Source organism: Excalfactoria chinensis, chromosome 2 (assembly GCF_039878825.1).
Source record: "Excalfactoria chinensis isolate bCotChi1 chromosome 2, bCotChi1.hap2, whole genome shotgun sequence".
Classification (NCBI taxonomy): domain Eukaryota; kingdom Metazoa; phylum Chordata; class Aves; order Galliformes; family Phasianidae; genus Excalfactoria; species Excalfactoria chinensis.
Genome location: NC_092826.1, coordinates 96488539 through 96507399, shown reverse-complemented (window position 1 = coordinate 96507399; position 18861 = coordinate 96488539). Strand labels below are relative to the sequence as shown.

Sequence of the window (18861 nt, the reverse complement as noted above, 5' to 3'; positions counted from 1 at the left end):
ACTGGCATGTGGGCAATGCTAAGACATTTGTGTGGCCATCAGGCCCCCCAGAGCAAAGAAGAACACTGAGGACCAGGCCGCAATGAGAAGACCTATTAAGCACCTGCTACTACAAAATCCTTCTAAGAAAGAACCAGTAAACCAGTAAAACTGCACAGAAGTACAGAACTGGGATGCATTTATTTGTACAAAAGGAAGACATGCAGCTGAATGCCACACACTGCACACCGTAGCCTTACCTTTTTTTTCAATAAAAGAGTTGAAATCATCAGCCAAGCTGGAAGTGGCAAGAATACAAGTGAAACTGGAATCTCCAAGGCAGCCTGCTGAGGCTGGTTACTTGAGCCACCATGTTGGCCTGAGATCCTGTTTTTGTCTTGTAGAATAAGGAAACCTGTTATTGCTAACATGTGCTGCAAGAGTTTGTTAGCATTGAGGGTTCCCTTAGGAGTGGGCTAAGTGATGTGATCCCATTTTTCCCTATGAATATTTATAAGCAGACCACATTTGAGTCTATTTATTTTCTGGGATTTTTCTTCTTTTTTATGAGGTTTTCAATTCTATGTCTGAGGTTTTGGGTTTTTTTCTAAGACAGGACTAATTGAGGGGGTTGTTTGGTTGTGCAATAGCAACAGCTGTTGTTTTTTGTGCCTCATTTGGCACTAGAGTAAAAACAGCAACTTTTTGTTTGTAATAATAACAGATGTGTATAACGTTAAATGCTGTCTGTGTTAAAGATGGGAGAACATGTTCTGAATAAATTTTCAACTTACTTCAAGTTCATGGGTTCAGATTTTACCCTCAAAATCAAACTCTGCAAATATCTTCACATGCCATGAATTTGATTCTATTAACTTTTGAGCTCTGGACATAAGAAACGGTTGTAAAATTCAAGACTCTTCTCTGGAAGTACAAAATGAGACCTCCATGACCAGTGACCATTTCAACAGGCTGGCATTATTAGTGGGAAATGCAAGAGCAAGGAGAAAAGGAAAGGAGGCAAGGAGGAAATAGATAATCATGGATAATTAGAAACAAGATGGCACAAGGAAAGCCGGAGGCTGGAGCAGGACTAAGACAAGTGAATAGCAAATTAGGTAAGAAAAGGTCTAATAGATGTCTGAAATTGCAGTCTTGTCCAGTGTTGAAATTACTCCATTTCTATATGGCACTTAAGCATGTGTTTAAGCAGACATGGAGGACCTTCAGCAAGACTGAACACATGCTTAATATTGTTGTATGGGGTCTAACATGCACCACAGGCTGATGCTCCAGGTAACTGAGAGAAAATATCAACATAAAATCAATTACCAGAAACAGGAACCACTAGAAGCCCAAAAAAGACACTTGATTTTACTACAGCTATGACAGGAGCAATTGAATCTGCAAGACATATATTGCCCCCGTGGCAGATAAAAGAAGCTAAGAAAAGCACTTCCTGAAATTACTGATACAGGATTAAACATTCCAGAAAGAGAATAATAAAAGGAATGGAAAAATGTGCCTAGCTCTATGAAGAAAACTAAAGAAATGGCAGAAACAGTCGCTGAAAACATGGCAGCCTGCCACCAATAGAATGAATAATACAAATGGCTGCACAGCATTAGAAATTTCTGAAGAAACGTCACTTTGAAACTTATCCTTTCAAGAAATAACTGACTAAAATCTATGTTGATAAATCAAATAATATTCCATCACAAAACAAAACCCCCAAAAACAACATCAACAAAAAACACCCCAGAACCATTTAAGTCAAGGAACAATGTTGTAGGTTGCTTTGTGAATCTTCAATTCTTTTACACTCAGTTGTGTATATCCTAACACAGTTTTAATGAGATAACTGTATGTGGACTGACACCCTAAGGGGCAGCATTTTACTCCACAGTCATCTTCAACAGCCAATAGAGACTGCTTACTACCAGAAATGTTGGGGAGAGAGAAAAAAAATGGGAGTTCATACCCCTACAGTTTTCAGAGACAGCAGCATAACTCTATACATGATATCCAGACTTTCACTATCAGAATCACTAAAATATCTTTATCTTGAATAATATGGTGTGTTTAATTAATGTTTATAGATTTCTGACAGAATATCTCATCAAAGAAAGCATAGCACAGATGAAAGGTAAAAGATTTAAATCCATTAGCATACAATATTTGCTTTATAATTACTTGAGGTGGCACCCACTTGGAATAGGAAAATAAATCTCACTCTAGAGTTTACATTCCTTCTCCTGCTTGTCCTTCCAATTTAGATTGAAAGAGCAGAAACATTGCTTGTATCTGTGGAGGAGGGTGGTTTCACATGCAGCTTGGTATGGGCTCCATTTTAAGAGAGAGCACAGGGTGACTGCTAGAGGGAAGAGCTCTGCAGGATAACATAATCTGATCTTCTTAGCCCTGAGGAGCTGAGCCTTGTCTGAAGAATCAACTCAGAGGTTTAGTGCAGTTAAGGACTTTGCATTAACCTTGGAGCAGTTCATGTAACAGCCGGTTGGTACACCAGTCAGCTTGTACATCACTCAGTTATGGTCCCACAGGACTGCAGACGATGAATTGTTACCCAGTACTGTTTCCACTAACTGTCCGTGAACAGTGGATTCATTCACAGAAGCCACTTTAGTTGATTATCTCAATGCTGTAATTCTTATATATGGGTAGTGCTGAAGTGGTTTATTTCACTTAAGAATTATATAATGTCAAACTAGTTATTTGATCTCAAAAGCATCTTGAATGTTTGAAATGCATCTTGCATAGGGAAAATATAAATGAGTTGCAGTATGTGCCAAGGTCAACAACAAAGAATTTGAGCAGACCGGAAGGGCCCAAGCTCTCACCTCCTGCTTATGTAGTGAAAAGCGAGGAAGCCCGATCACTATGGGCCTCATCTGGCTCCCAGAAGAAGAGCTCCTTTTGTTCCTATTTCCTGTGTGCAGTATCTCTTATGAGGCCTATTAACAGATTTACCCTGTGCTGTGAACACCACAGTGACAGGAGATGTCCCCTCTTCTGAGCATACAAACATCACAACTGCAGCCCACTGGCACAGCAGAAACAGGAGCACCGTGGTATAGGCTTTTTATTCTACCACAGCTTCTGGCTGTCAAAAGTTCACACATATAAAGTTTTACAAACTAGAGTTTGTCATTTAAAATTTTATACCTAGGTGTCTGTGACTCATATTTTCCCGACTGGCTTCCAGGATGGAGAGGGAAACACTGAGAAGGTATAATGCTAACCACTTGGCTCTCACTTCTGCAGCTCTGTTCAAAGATCTGACCTTACATGAGGTGCTATTTAGAGCTCCCTCTTCTGAAAGCTTGGGCCATTAAAACAAAGTAATTTGTCAGTGACAGAAATCCAAGACACAAAAGCTGGTTTTACATCAAGGTTTTATATGCTAATTTTTGAAGCAATGACATAAAGCATAATTACACCATGCTCTGGGTTCACTTCAGACACTCAATTTTTTTTTTCAGGCTGAAACCTCAGAGAAAGTGGTAAAGTTTGATTGAATTTTTTTTTTAATTTCATTTAATTTAACTGTCTAATCAAGTTTCAAGCCTCATATGCACTAAGAAAAGCAAGCACAACCTTTTGACACTTGCCTTAACATCTGCATGCTAAATGTATGTCTACACAGTCATCTCACCAATCTACAAAGGTAATTAATATACATGAAAGAGATGTTGTATTCCAGATACTTGAGACAGAGAAAAAGTAAGGAAGAGAAAAGGAACACAGTCTGCAGAGCAAAGACAGAAGCGAGAAGCTCTTATTCAGAGTAGCAATAGCACACTTGGAAAACACCAGCCTGAATTAATATGCCAAAGAATCTCTACTTTCCAATCTACGTGCCCCAGTGCTAAGAACACACTTCCAAAAAACACTGACAAACATAATGGTGGTGAAAAGTAGAGAAGAAAGTCATGCTCTTTTAAACAACTCACATGAGGACAGCTGCTGACTGGAATGCATTGCTTCTTGCGACACTCTGTCTTGCCTTTCACACAAGCACAGATGGTGCAGTTCACAGAGGACCACATCTCTCCATCCTGCAAGAGGGAACATGATCTAGTATCAGTTGGGGTGGCAACAGGAAGCTATTTCAGCAATGCATCATTGCACAAGAAGGGATAACTTTCCCTGTTGGCATTGTGTCATTGTTTAGTCTAAATTATTTTGAGGTATCTGTCCACATCCAGTTGTATTAAAGACAAAGATCAAATTCAGAGGGGTGTTCTTCCCTTCAGCCCTCCCGATCAAAACTTTATTTTTCCAAAGCTAACCAAATCACATTTGAGCTTTCCATCGGTGCCCTGATCATTTGCATTGTTTTCTCTTCACTATGTGCCTAAGATGTGATCACACCTACCACAAATTTTCATTTAAGCTGACATAATTAGAAAAACCCGATTCGTTTGGTTGAGTGATGTCTTTAAGTTGTTGCATGTGAAAGTATTTGATTAAGATGTCAGCATATAGTGAATTTATTCCCAGATGCAGCATCAGTTTGGCTTAAGGCAGGAATGGTTGAATAATGAATTCTAATTTAGATTACTTACAGCACTTTCATAGACACTTGATCTGCTAAACATCTGAAAATGTTTAGAAGAGATACAGGATTGAACTCCTCAAATGCATAGCAGGTAAGAGTCTACGGCTCTTGAAGTATTAGGTGCAGAGCAAAATATGGTCTTATCCTCACTTACTTGGGAAAGACTGTTCGTGGAACTGCCCTGGCTCATTTCTCCATAGTGCTTCATTTGCCAAGTGTGGTTCCTAAAACATTCTGTCTCACCCACTTACAGTCTTGTGCTAGTCTGCTTAGAGCCAAAATGTGCATGTTTTCTGTTTGCTGGACCTCTGTGAAGGAAGGGTGAGGATAGACCTGACAGGAACAGAGAACAGGCAGTCCAACCAAACAGCTGTGAACAATTATGTGCCCACCTCAACATGACATTCTGACCAGAGTGAAAAATAGACAGTATCCAAAATGCCAAGGTGACTAACTCATTCAGTGCAACATGCACAGCTAAAGGCTGTCTTTCCACTGTTCCGTATGTCCCTGCCATGTTAAGATCACCTCATGTTTCTGAGGCAGCATTCTGCTGCACTTCTCTTGACCGTTCTCCAAGCATCTGCTACAGTATCAGAATGGTTCACAACTAACTGCACACAGCTACCCCGATTTTTGTTTCACAGCCATTTTTGCACAGGAGGGAACACAGCTCTGACTGCCCAGTCTCCCAATAAACCAGCGCCCATTCTACTAGTGTTAGGCCATTAACTTCAACTGAGCTACACCAGATTTATCTTTTCTTATACAGGGCAAGAAATAGATGTACCGTCTCTTCGTCTTTTTCTTAATATAATGCTTAGAAATATAATAAGATCTTCATGAGAAGCAGACTGTTTTATCTGGGTGCCTAAGAAGCAGGCACTTGTTCTTGAAGCACAATAGTACCAGTGTAAAGGTTCCAATCAGATCCAGTATAGTCTCAGTGTACAGTAGGTTCACATGTAATTTCCAGAATAAACACTTCAGCTATGTACACAAAAGATGGAAAAAAAAATGGGAAGTAATTCTGGCTGAGCAAACGAAGTATTCACATGGGATTTAACATTTGATCTGATTCAAGAGGTTCTTAATTCACAGATGGCCCATAAGGTGACAAAGTCTTTGTCTGACACAGCGTTAGAAAAAAACTGCACCACTTGGAAAAACACACAGGGTCTCAGTGACATGAGAAGTGTATTGCAGAGTATCCCCTGTGATTTGAAAACATTGAGTGAGAGCGCAGTAGGTAACTGTTATTATATGGCTATCCCAATATGAGATGTCAGAGGTGCTGTCCTCAGCAGAGCTGTGAAATTTCAGTGAGTAATTTTCAGTCAAGATGAAATTTGCACAGCTCCTATTGCTCAGCTGTGGAAGAGACTGCCTCAGCAGATGAAGCCTACACACCTCTCAAAAATAACTTATCCATAAATATCAGCATTTGCTTGTGAAAGCGGAGCATAAAAAACTCATCCTAAACATGCATTACTTATTTTGAAACAGGAGCTTGGAGAGACACACATCACAACAAGGAGGAACTAGCATTAATTGCTGTGTATCAGCAGAACCTGCAGAGACTCCAGTAAAAAACCATCAGCTGGCAAATTCTGCTGTGCTGTGCCTCTGAGCTGCTTCATCATCTAAAGTGATGGTGAGAATTCTGCTGAAAAGCAAGTCATAACACTAACTTACAGTAAGCCTGTGTTGTTTCAGCATCTATTCTTGAACCACAACTGAAACTGTACCTGGAATATCTTATTGCCAAACTTGCACACTTTCATTTCTTCGGGAGTGATGTAGGAGACACATTCCTTGCAGCAGTGGTCTTGGTTTTTATTGCATTCTCCAGGAAGCAAGCACCTCTTCTTACATATCACTGTTGAATCCTGGGTAAAAGGAACAACAGGAAATCACTAAACCATCACCTTAGAGTTTCTGTTCCTGTGCATACCTATTGAAACATTTCTGCTTGCTCAGCCATTCCATCCAAGCAAGCTAAGAGCCTGGTTCCTTTGGATAGGTTAGCTCAGTGAAAACAAAAGTAATTCACTGGATTAATGGAATCTTTTATGTTCTGTGAAGCACTCTGTTTACCTTCAAAATCTTGACTCCAATCTGGCAACACTTTACTTTGTCTAGGTGCGAAAGTGCATGTCACGCATAGTCAACTACATAAAATAATCACTTCCCCTTAGCGGCAATGTATAGCTCATCATCTAGTGAGTTAATTCTTCTTGTGGTGTAATGCAAACTCAAAGAAGGTCATACTGAGTAACTTCATTTTGCATCACAATGATAGGCATCATGTCTTAACTGAGAAACTCAGTAGCTCTTTAAACTTTCCTAGCAAGAGCTCTTCAGACCCGACTCTCAAGGACCACACAAGATGCCAAAGCAGAACCCTGATAGGGCTTACAGTTCCACAGCCTTACAAATTACTGCCAAGTCAGACAACCAGCATGCTAAACCAAAGCGCTGTGGGCTTACCTTGCATGTACACATTGTACAGTTGTCATAAATAAATGAGGATCCATTATCATACACATTGCTATGAAAGAGACAGCTTCCAAATGGGAGGTCGAACACTTTCCTCTGTCCTGAATATAAATAAACAATAACAGAAACAGAATGTGGTTGAAGAGATGCCACACAGACAACAAAAATAGTAGTGCTTATTGTCACTAGACCAAATTCATCTGCAATATGTCATTCGCTGTGTGTTTCCATTTTGGTGTGAAAAAATATGTACTTTTAACAGTTCTCTGTTCTTCTAGCACACATTCATCTATACAATTTTACTGTGGGAGGGAATATTAATATGATTTATGACATGTTTATATTGGAAAAATCGTTCTTCATCATAAAGTGCACACTGCAGCTACATGAATAAAAAGTAAGCACTCAAACTCTTAGGGCTTGTACATTTAAACTAGTTTAAACAGTCTTTAACTTAATGTAACAACTTATCAAATAAAGCAGCCTGAACTGGTTTTAGCATATCTGCCTCGGGGGTTCACAGCAGCCAAACTAAACCAATTCAGTGACACTGATGTAAAAAACTCATATGTGTTGCCCAGTCTTATTAAAATATCCTGGTGTATCATGCTTAGACACCGTTGCAAGGAATACAGATATTTGCATAGTTTACAAGAAGAATGAAATAACAAAAAATATTTACTTTCCAGAACACATTAAAAAAAAATAGGTTGCATGAAAGTGAGGCACTGTTTAGAGCACTGTACAGGGAAGATAGCATAAGTACCAAAGCCTTCCTGAAGTCCTGCAAATCTACAAGCACTTCAAGATCAAACTTGGAACATGTGACCATCATGATAGACAAGCATGGGGTCTTTACAAAAACTCTGAAATCACTGTACTTGTCTTTCTGGTTTAGAATATCTTTCCCTGTTTACTTATGGTGGCAACTATAATAAGTTCCTTTGGAAGCAGCCGCCAGTCTCCCAGTTTATCCTTTCTGAGGTCTAAACAGGCATCAGTTCCAAGGCAGTGAATGGGCGGTAGAAGAAAATACAAGTCATTAAGTACTAGCCCAATAGTTTAGCTCCCAAATTGCCAAATCTTGGCAGCTGGGATAGCTGAAGTTTGTCCCTGTGTTCCAATCTGTAATCCCTTCTTTTTCCAATAAGTCTTGATAAAAGCAGAGCAGCTTAAAAGAAAAAGCTTCCAGTTTCCTCTGAGGAATAAGTGAACAGAAGGATAAGCACACAGCAGAATCCACTGGATAAGCCTGAAGCTTTCCAAAATATGTATATGCAAATGACTGTTTTTTAAAAAGCTAAGAAACAATTGCTGTTGTTCAGTTAGACACAATTCCAATGTATCTGTCTTGCAATATAGGTAACTTGGACTAAACTGTGCTTGTACAACCAACTTCCCCTTTACTGAATATGCATACTTTAGCAAAGGCTTAATTTCTCTTGCACGACTGACATATGAAATCAGTTGAGGATGCTCAGTAGCCCTAAAAGGAACTGTTCCACATCCATGCACCTCTTACAAGCAAAGCCAAGACATACCCCCATCTGTAACAACACATCTGAATCTCTATGTGGGGCCTTCCATCTCATAACTTACATCAGCAAGTGAACAGAAGTCAAGCTCTCTCTCACGCTGTCTTGCCATGCCTTGCAAACCACCCAACACAATTCTGGGTGGCCAACCCTGTTCAAACAGTTGGTAAAAAAACAATGACAAAGGACTTATCCCTTAAAAAGATGTGGTGGTGGAGATATTGGCTTAATGGTCGGTCAGCTTTGCTGGCTCATAACCACTAGTTAAACTATTAATTCAAGTCTCGGTGGAGTCAACTGCATTCTTCTAACATATTTACGCTGAGTATCAGAAATCCAATTGCAGGGAGGTCTTGCACATGATACTTTAAAAACCATGCCTTGGCATCCCTGGAAATGTTTCTTTTTTTCCTACCACTGTGCCCTTTGCTATGCATCTCTTGGCTCTACCTTGTCTCCAGAGCATTCAACATTTCACTGTGAGTAGACATCACCTATTCACAGGTATTCAACATACCTTAATGTGATGACTGCACAAAATGGAAATTACTGTTACTGGCAAAATCATTTACAGGCATTTCTTAGTGAACAAAAGAAAAGAACCTGTGCAAATATCCGTATGAAACAGTCAGATATCAAAGCTGGCTTTTGAACACTCAGACCAAAGACAGGAAGGTTCTGTTGGGAAAAACATGCGGTGAAGAGGACAAGGGGAGTTTGCAGAAGGAAAAATGTCCTCAGCCAAAATAGCAGCTCAGAAGCTCACTATTTGAACTGTTCTTCCCTATTTCATTAATCTTCCGTACGAGGAGAGACTTAGGGAACTGGGTCTGTTTAGCCTTGAGAAAAGAAGGCTGAGAGGGGACTTGATCCAGGTTTATAAATACCTGAAGTGTGGGAGCCATAGTGGTGAGGCTGGTCTCTTTTCAGTAGTGCGTGGGGACAGGACTAGGGGAAATGGGCTGAAACTTCAGCATAGGAAGTTCCGCACGAATGTGCGCAAGAACTTCTTTACAGTGAGGGTGACGGAGCACTGGAACAGGCTGCCCAGGGAGGTGGTGGAGTCTCCTTCTCTGGAGATATTCAAGACCCGCCTGGACGCCTACCTGTGCAACGTGGTGTAGGGAGCCTGCTTTGGCAGGGGGGTTGGACTCGATGATCTCAAGAGGTCCCTTCCAACCCCTACAATTCTGTGATTCTGTGATTCTGTGATTCTTTATTTCTACCTGGTGTTGTGGTTAAATGTTCTGGGCAGGTATTTATTTATAGCATTTCTCAACTTGTAAATAGATAAGTGAATTCAGGCTTATTTCAAGTAGTCAAAAATGTTCATTATTCTGAGAAACTGGAACTTTCTATAGCTCACTGCCTTCAAGGCCGGTGCTCTCTGTACTCTTATTGCAACCCTAGAAACAGACCAGAGACAGCAGTAAGTATCTGGACAAAATGTCAAGAAGTTCCTGTTGAAGAACTGGAGATTGCCAGTCTTGAAAACTTGCAAAAAAAACTTACTCATAACCTCACAGACCCAATTAAACCTAATTTGCATGGTAAGATCCTAGCTTATGGTGAACCTTGTTTATGAAATAGAGGGTCTCATACTGAAGAATGTTAACCTGCTAATCAGATTAAATGGCACAAGCAAAATAAGGGCTTTCAAAAATCACTGCGCTTCTTGGTGTGGTTTAGAAGAACTAAACCTTCTCAGAGGCCTCTGACTTACTCCTTTGTGTTGGAAATATGTAATTGAAAATAGTTCTGGCTGAAACTGTGATTCCACCTTAAGAAGGCAACAATAAGGCAGATTCCTGGGTTCTGGCCTCTCTTACAACAACTTCTAAGAATGCAATTTCAGCCCAGAAGTCTTCTTTGACCTGCATTTCCGCAAAGCCAAGAATGCAAATGCACACTTAACCAAAAATCTGAGAGGGAGAGGCCTTTCCTTTTGTGGTACATTCCAATGAAACATTTCCTTTCGCCTCAACCTCCTTCACAAAACATGTGTAATGAAGGTGGGAAACCTCTCTATATCTGTCTCTCCAAGCAAGCCAATTGGCATATACTCAAATGCTCTTCTGCAGCTGCTTTCCGAGTGCCATCCATCACAACTCCACACACAGACCTGGAGTACATATTGAAGCCTGTATATTAGAGCAGCTCTCTTTCCACCTTTCAGAATTTAAGTTTTTCAGTATTTAAGATTTACCAACATTGCCGGGAATGTAAACACTCACCTAAGCATTTGGGGCAACACTGTCCTGCAGGAACGTGACTGAGGTGCTGGGGACACGACAGAATGGGGCAGACTTCTTGGATGCACTGGGTCCTGCCACCCTGAAGGAAAATAGGCTCATTTAGGAAAAAGCAAAATGTCAAGTAGACATGTCAAGTAGACACACTCACACAGACTGTTAACAAGGCCTGAAGAGCCTTGGCCAAAGCAGTTTTTGCCAAGAGGAATTTCTTCTTGCATCACACACATGTGGAATGTGTACAATTGTCCTTTACCACGTCCTGCATCACCTGCAGTGACCTTGGAATATTTGTATCTTTTCCTTCTCTCAAGAAATGAATGTAACAGTTGAAAAAATATTGTCTTTTTATCTGTTATATCTATTTCTCAGTTTGGATGTGAAAAAACAAAACAAAACAAAAAACAACAAAAACAACAAAATTGAATAAATCACGAACCTTTCCAGATGCACAACAAAGTTACTGAGCAATTTTTATTTCTCCCCTCCTGTGCCACACCCTTATAGGCTTGTCTGGAATGGGGATTAAGTAATGAAGCAGGATGAGAGCAGGTGTTCTTCTACTATGTCCCTGATCTCAGAAGCCAAATAAGTCAAAATAATTTAAGAAAGCATGTTTTTGTTAGCCACTCAATCCAACTATGCAAACCCATTTTCTTCAGACGACTCAAAATCAAGAGAGTATATGAGATTTTCAGAATTAATGTGGCAAAATAAATAAATAAATAGATAGATAGACAACCTGCACTAGATATATCTTCATGAGCCAACAAATATCAGGGAAAAGAGAGACAAAAAGAACAACAAAGACACAGTATATCTCTATAAGATTAACTGCAGTTAGTCAGAAGAAATCTTTGTTGTTATTCTGCTGCGTTCCGTAAATACTTCACCATGCTTGGAAAATACCACATTTAACTCAGAACTCTCTTTCAAAATGTGATTCAGATGCTCATAAGAAATGTCCAGGTTATTACACTTCAAAATTCAGCTCACATATGCCTCAGTAAGAGAAGACAGTCTTTTTCATCTAGCTGCCCTGCCTCATTTATCACTCAGAGCTGCACTTATCCTAACAATAACCTTTGTGTTCCTGGATGCTGAGATGGAAAGCTTATGAACAGTCTCCTCCCACGCACACACTGGATGCGTCTTGAGGCTCCCTAGGGAAAGATGGAAAAACCTGTTCATTTTGAAGAGCTCTGTGCCTGAAATGATATGCCATTCCACTCCTAATGGCCTCAGTGAATCACGTAAAAGCTTTTACATAGGGGGGAATCCACATATGCACTATTACATAGAAAACAACATGCTGACTGTACCCCCATTCTATAATAAGTTTTCAGGCACTGGAGTCTACCTGTCCCACGGGGCTACCAAAGCATCCTGAATTCACATGGCTAAGGACTGCTCATAATTCATTCACTGCCGCATGCAGAAACACAGAGGTTATTGTAGACTGAAATGACTGCCCTAAATTAAGGGTCAGACCAGAAACTTGACAAAATGAAATGAATTCTTCACTGAAGTTATGATGCTCTGGGAGTAGTTCTGTGAGAAGAGACACAGGTGCAGGATGAGAGAATAAATATCAAGGAAGGTCTCTCTTGTAATCCTGCTCAGGGAAAAAGGCTAAGAGAAGACAAAGTTCAGACTCTGGTGATAACTTAATGAATTGCAAAGGAGAGCAAAGAGGCCTCAGTCAGCCTGGTGCCAGGATCAGGAATACAACCACGGAAGACAAAGCAGTGCACCAGAACATGGTGATTGCAGATCTTATCTTGCAACTTTGCTTCTGTATTTGACAGTCATATATCCCATGCCTCTGCAGAAATGTTCTAAAGTCTTGCTTCTCTGACAGTTGGAATCAAAGCTCAGCCTTACAAAATACTGCGGCATTGCCTTCTAGTCTGTTGCATAGGCTTTTTCAAAATATATATATATGAAATGCCCTGGATAACTAGCGAGTAAAAAAATAGGAACTATTTCTTCATTTCTGTCTTTTGTTTACAGCTCCTTTTTATGTCAGCAGCAGTAACTGAACCAGTGCCTGCTCTGCACAGAACTTTTGTTCTAAGTCCAGTTTCATCTCTCTTCTTTCTCCACTGCTGCGCTCAATTCCAACCGTAATACTGCTAGAATTTTAACAGTAAAACAACTTTCTAGCTCATTGCTGCCCCACATATGCTCTTCTAAGTACAAAAATCATCACAGAGTATACATTCAAAAAGAGCCAAATAAGTAATACTTGCCCTAAGAGCTCTTTGAACACTATAAAGAAATGTCAACATTTACACAATATTTCCATCAGCTTTTTTTTTCTTAATTTTTTCTTAAAAGTATTTAGCTTTAGTAATCAACATTCAATACTCACAAAGCAAAAAAATCAGAGTGCTAGTTCACAAAGCAGGATTACTTAACATCGCCAGTTCTTTATATGGCATGAAATAGAATGGTACAGAAAACACAGTACAGCAAAAGTTCATTTAAAATGCAAGGGAAAATATAAATCCTTAGAGCAAAAAGATTGGATCCGGAAAACATAAACCAGAATAAGAATTGCACAGTTAACAGCTTGCCTCCTTCACCTCCCAGCTACATCCACAGCTTTTAGCTCACATTTCCCTGTTAAGTGTAGCATCTCCCAGGCAGCCAGAATATTCCAGGTCTGAAGCAATGCTTTCCAGTAATACCAAACCTGAATTGGAAGCCAGTGCAGACCAATAAAGTACAAGTGACATCTGCTTCCTGTGAGAAATACTATTCAAGAGCTAGGCAAATAAATTCTTGAGAGATAGTTACATGAAGCCTTAATCAGGATGCTGCTGCAGTCCACAGTCCTCTGGAGGTAATGGATTTCATAAGAAATCTGAAGTTTAGAGTGCAGAGGTTCACCTTCCAAGGTGGAAGGAAACAATAACTCTATAATCCCTGTTGCTACTTCATACCCACAAAACAAAGCCAGAGGACCCCTGGAATTGGCTCAGTAATGACAGAGAGGGTGTAGTTTTGGGACAGGCTACACACACACACACACCTAGTGTACAGTGTGTAAGTAGCCTGTGTGCTAGGACTGATGGAGGGAAATGCCTGCAGAAAAAAACTGTCTGCCCAAAAACTCTTGAAGGCTGAAAAGCTGTTGCCATTAATCTCCAACAGCCTTTGTCTTCTTGTACAATGAAAAGTGACCACCACATTGAACAATGCCCTCAGACATCCAGGTTAATTTTCAAGTAGTCCTGCATGGAGCCAGGAGTTGGCCTCAACTACCTTTGTGAATCCCTTCTGAACTTGGTTATTCTGTTCTGTTAGCAGAGCTGCCCTTGTCATAATCAGATTCTGAAAGCAATTTTGACATTGATAATTTTGAATATTTTCATATATCATAAGAATACCAGAAAGACATAGGCTTTCTCATTACAGAGGTTGTGAGAACTATCAGTTTGTTTGTTAGTGATAATAGGCATTAATTAATATAAACTATAAAATTACGAATTATAAAATAATAATATTAAATGTTAAGCTTAGTATTATCAGGAGCAATGCTATTCGTGAGCATATAATTTTCCATTTCACTTTCAGGCTTTATTTATGTGTAATAGTGAAGCTGTAAACCATCTAAAAATGATTCCTCCCTAGTTTTGCCCTGTGTTGACCTTGTGCTTGAAAGACTGCAAATTCTCCAACAGAAGTAAAATTCCCATCAGTTTTGCAGAAGACCATGTCTGTGTGCTGGGACTAGATCCAGTCCAAGCTGGATTTTAAGCTATTCTTCACTCCCCTTTTAGAAGAGTGAATGGATTCACATGCCAAATGAGTCTGTCCTTATCAAATAAAATAAGGAATTTATAGAGAAATAGCAAGATTAGATTTCTCTCAACTCCGGGACACATTTCAGATATTAGAGCAAAGTCTTAATAAAGGTTGCCATAAGAACTAAGACAGATATTCAAGATTGTCTGCAGCTTTGAATGATGACCACCAGCACGAAAAATATGTTTGAAAGTTCAGCAGGACCTCCAACCACTGCATCAGTCTGCCCATGCTATTGGGCAAATAGCTGGATAACTGTTTGCTTTCAACTATTCTGGCATCTTGTTTGTGACTATAGCCACCATAAATAGCCACAATAATAAAGATTATCATTTTCATGACAATTATGCCATTAAAGCAATTAATAGAAATCTGCTGATAAAGGAATGGGTGTATCATTTGAGATTTGGATAATGAGGAGTATTACCACTCTAGGGAAGGGAAAAAGAAAAGTTAAAGGCATACCAGTATTCCTATTTCATTATGCCATAGTTAAGGTGCATGACACCTCCTATATGAATTGGATATTACACTGTCTTGTATACAATTCTTGGTCACTAGGAGCTACATCTGATGTATTAATTATTATGTGACAGTAAAGACCTCCTTCTACCTTCCAAAAGTGCACTAAATACATAAAAATAGTCAGCAACATGTATTACACAAACATCTTCAAAAGGCCCCTTGAATCACACACTTGATAACCTCATGCCTTGGGTTTACAGCAAGGTCTACAGTCCTTGATTTGTCTTGGAGGTAGCCTTCATGCACAGAAGTGAGAGGATATCATAACTGGGGTGTAGTTTTTATTTGGAAATAAAATAGGTGTTATCTCCCAAATCAAATGACAGTCCTCTTCTTATAAGAAGAGTGTGGTGTGGCAGACAGCCTCCAGGAGTACCTTCATCCTTACACAGTATTTGAGGGTCCCTGCAGAAGCCACGCTGTGCACAGTGACAACTGTCTGGAAAGGACACTGGAGAGGGAAGTGAACAAAGCAGCAAAACAGCTCTCAGCACAAAAGCAAACGACATATCAATCAGCACAACAAACAGGCAGACAGACAAGCCAGAGCTTCCCACATCCCTGCAGCTTGATATGTTGTCTAGACAAGGATTTTAAAAATGTCTCTTTAGAAAATGTTGGATAAAATTCAGAATAAGGAGATCTTGAACTTTAGTTCAGCACAAAAGGTATTTAAAGTGCCTTGCGTGCACTTCATTTTTATACTCTGGATCCAGATGTTAAAACCCTGTTTTCCGTGGTATTGCTGCTATAGATAGACTTTAGAAGAATGTTCCAGTGACAGCTTAAAGTGGTGTCCTAAGAACTGGCATGTGCAGCAAGTGCTCTGAAGAGCTCTTCTTCGTTTTATTGGCAGATCATGCAAATGAGTATGGATATAAAATATTGTCTTACATTTCTTAAACATCAGCTAAAATCCATCAAGATTAGAAATGGCAAACTGAAAGATTCCTGTGAATAAACTGCTGGAGCAACTTCTCAACAGAGCAAATGTACAATTCTTAACCTACTATTTCTCTGTTTTCTTTGAATCTGATGCAAAACCATTCCTTGTCTTAGTCAAGAGAAGCCTAGAGAATTCCATCAATCTGTACCACCTCTCCCTTTATGGGCAGCCTTATGATACAAGTAATTAGAAGCAACTCCTGTATAATCAACAAGCAGCAGTTCAGTTAGTGGTCTTTAACTAATACAAATTCACAAACCCAAGCATTTAGAGAATTGCAAGTGAGGATGCGAAGTGTCACATAGCTGCAACATCTTGACCTAAAACCAGCAACTCAAAGGCCTTCCTCTTCTGGGAATTAATCAGTATGTGGTTGTATACAGCTGCTGATGAATTATCTAAATTATTCAGTATTTAATAGTTCAGGGCAGGATGAAGTCTCTGAAATAGTCGTGCTTTCAATCAACTAAATGGCATGTGTATAAAGTGACTCAAGTAAGTGCCAAGTCAACCCAGTCTTGCCATCTACTTGACAGCCACATTTTCTGGGGTTGCTTATATGGAAAAAAATATATAGCTCTTTTTTAGAGAGAAGTTATATGCTGTGTTTGTTTGCAAATGCATATTTGGAATATCAGAGCATCCTCTTGCAAGGTGAAGTATGCAATTCTGTGGTATGGTTCTCCACTTTGAAATCAGGCATTCGGGTTCCAAAACACAATTTGACTCTCCTCCATGAGGAGGTGGAGGACCAAGGTATCTACTGCCTTGGGTAAAAAGGAACATTCTGGAGAATGAAATCAAGCTTTGCACAGTAGCTGTCTTGTAGTATACACAGCCAGAGACAGTGCTCCTACAATTTCACAGTTCCTGGAACCACTGAAGGGTTCCTCAGGGAGGGTCAGGCAGAGCCCTGCTCTCAGCTGGGGGCTCAGCACAACCAGCACATGGTCATATTTCTCTGGTCTAATAACACTGTGCAGAAGTGTTGCTCGGACTATATTGCATCTGGCTTCACAGGCCAGCTGAAATCAAATCACTCGCTGACCCAACAGCATAGCTGTAGAGTCTAGCAGCTGAACAGCCAGCAGCCCTCTCCCACCCAGGGTTTACCATTTGAGGGCTTTTGGCTCCGTTTAAAGTAATGTTGTAAATAGCCCCCCTTCACTTGGAAGCCAAGAAAGGTTTAATCATAGAATGTTCTCCTTTCAGGCTGATTTCCTAAAGAAAGAAGTTTTCTGCAGGCACAAACCAAGCACACCTGTAGCCTGTGAATCCCCAGTCAGCTCCAACCACAAATGACCAAGGGACTGCACTGAAAATGGTACAAAGATAAAATAACAAAAATCTCTGAGATATTAAAATCTCAAGGACATCAAGTTTCTATATGTTTTGTTAAAAACAGATGGCTGCAGAGAGTACAGAAACCTAGTTGCTTTCCATAAGGGACATAAGAAAGCAGAATCAGAGTTAGGCAGCAGCTGCAGTGTCTCCCAGACCCAATGCCTTTTGCTTGCTGCTCAAGTCACGGAGGGGCTAGAGGAGAGCTCAGATTATTGCCAACGGGGCAGAGGAGCAAGGGCTATAGAGGCATCCCATCTGTGGAGTCAGATCTTAGTTACTTCAGCTCCAGGGGCAACATCTCTACTTTCAGGTTAGCAGAGGCAATGAGAAGTGAGGCAAGTCTGTATCTGATACCTATAGCACCATTCCTATGAGGTGTTGCTTTTTTTCCCTGACCTTCCTCTTTTTTCTACAGTACCTGCACAGATTCATGATACCTGTGTTCCAGACTGGCCTGCAATTGAGTGATGCATTCTTCCAGCTGGAGACTATATACTTGTTCTGTTTTGGAATCTGTTTTTTATTGATCATTCTCCTCAGCAAGAGGAGAGTCTTTTTCCAGGGGTAGATCTGTTTCTGTCCACAAATCTCTCCTGCAAGCTGAAATAATGTGTCCCACAAACAATCCTGTATTTCATTAGGTACTCTTTAATGTCTCTGAAGTTACATGCAGAAGCCAGAGCTTTCAACTCTGTAATATAAATGTCTATTCCTTCTTCTGCTAGTTGATAGTGAGCTAAAACAATCAACTAACTTATCTCTCTGCAGCTCAGAGACATCAGGATTCACAGCACACCTCAGGTACTCTTGTGGGCTGTTTATTTATCCTGAACAGTATTTCCAACAACATTTAAAACTTACTTCTCAGAACTTTTTTCCCAGCGAGAGAGTATCTTAAAAAGCTATCATCCATTTCTCAACTCTTCCCATAATGCTAATGCTACATACCAGGTCAGTCTTTGTTTCCAGCAAGGAGAAATTTGGCCAGCATCTGAAATTGAGCTTTTATCTAGTCCAAATCTTTTCATACCACCTCCATTACATCCTGTCATTTCACGTACTAATCAAATTCTCTTCTGCATATCTCACTGTCATTGCATCTCATATATCTCATGCTGAATGGTAGTATCAAAAGTCTTCAGACCTATGAAATTGAAACTCTCTCTTCATTGAGAGAATGACTTAAAATACATGCCACAACTATGGATACCACTTCACACACCCTCCCAACATGTCTTGGTGTTTTCTGTGAACCATACTTCTTTCCGCAGGAGGTGCTTTGCTCCCTAGATTCCCTCTAGCTGCTGCTCAGGACACACTCAAATAGTACTGTCATCTTTCCAAATGCTGCTAGAGAAGATGGAGCTAGGGATGTCACTTCATGCAGCA

At 40.1% G+C, this 18861-nt stretch overlaps 1 protein-coding gene across 2 annotated transcripts in view; it reads right to left on the bottom strand.

Moving 5' to 3' along the window:
* BMPER (BMP binding endothelial regulator) overlaps positions 1 to 18861 on the bottom strand; it is a 145873-nt gene that overhangs the window by 61268 nt on the left and 65744 nt on the right. For both annotated transcript variants that reach the window (XM_072327292.1, XM_072327291.1), the window contains exons 7-10: positions 10827 to 10926; positions 7049 to 7158; positions 6307 to 6447; positions 3951 to 4055 (exon numbers count right to left, since the gene is read on the bottom strand). In XM_072327292.1, the coding sequence (XP_072183393.1) occupies positions 3951 to 4055; positions 6307 to 6447; positions 7049 to 7158; positions 10827 to 10926 (456 nt within the window). The remainder of the gene's footprint in view (positions 1 to 3950; positions 4056 to 6306; positions 6448 to 7048; positions 7159 to 10826; positions 10927 to 18861) is intronic.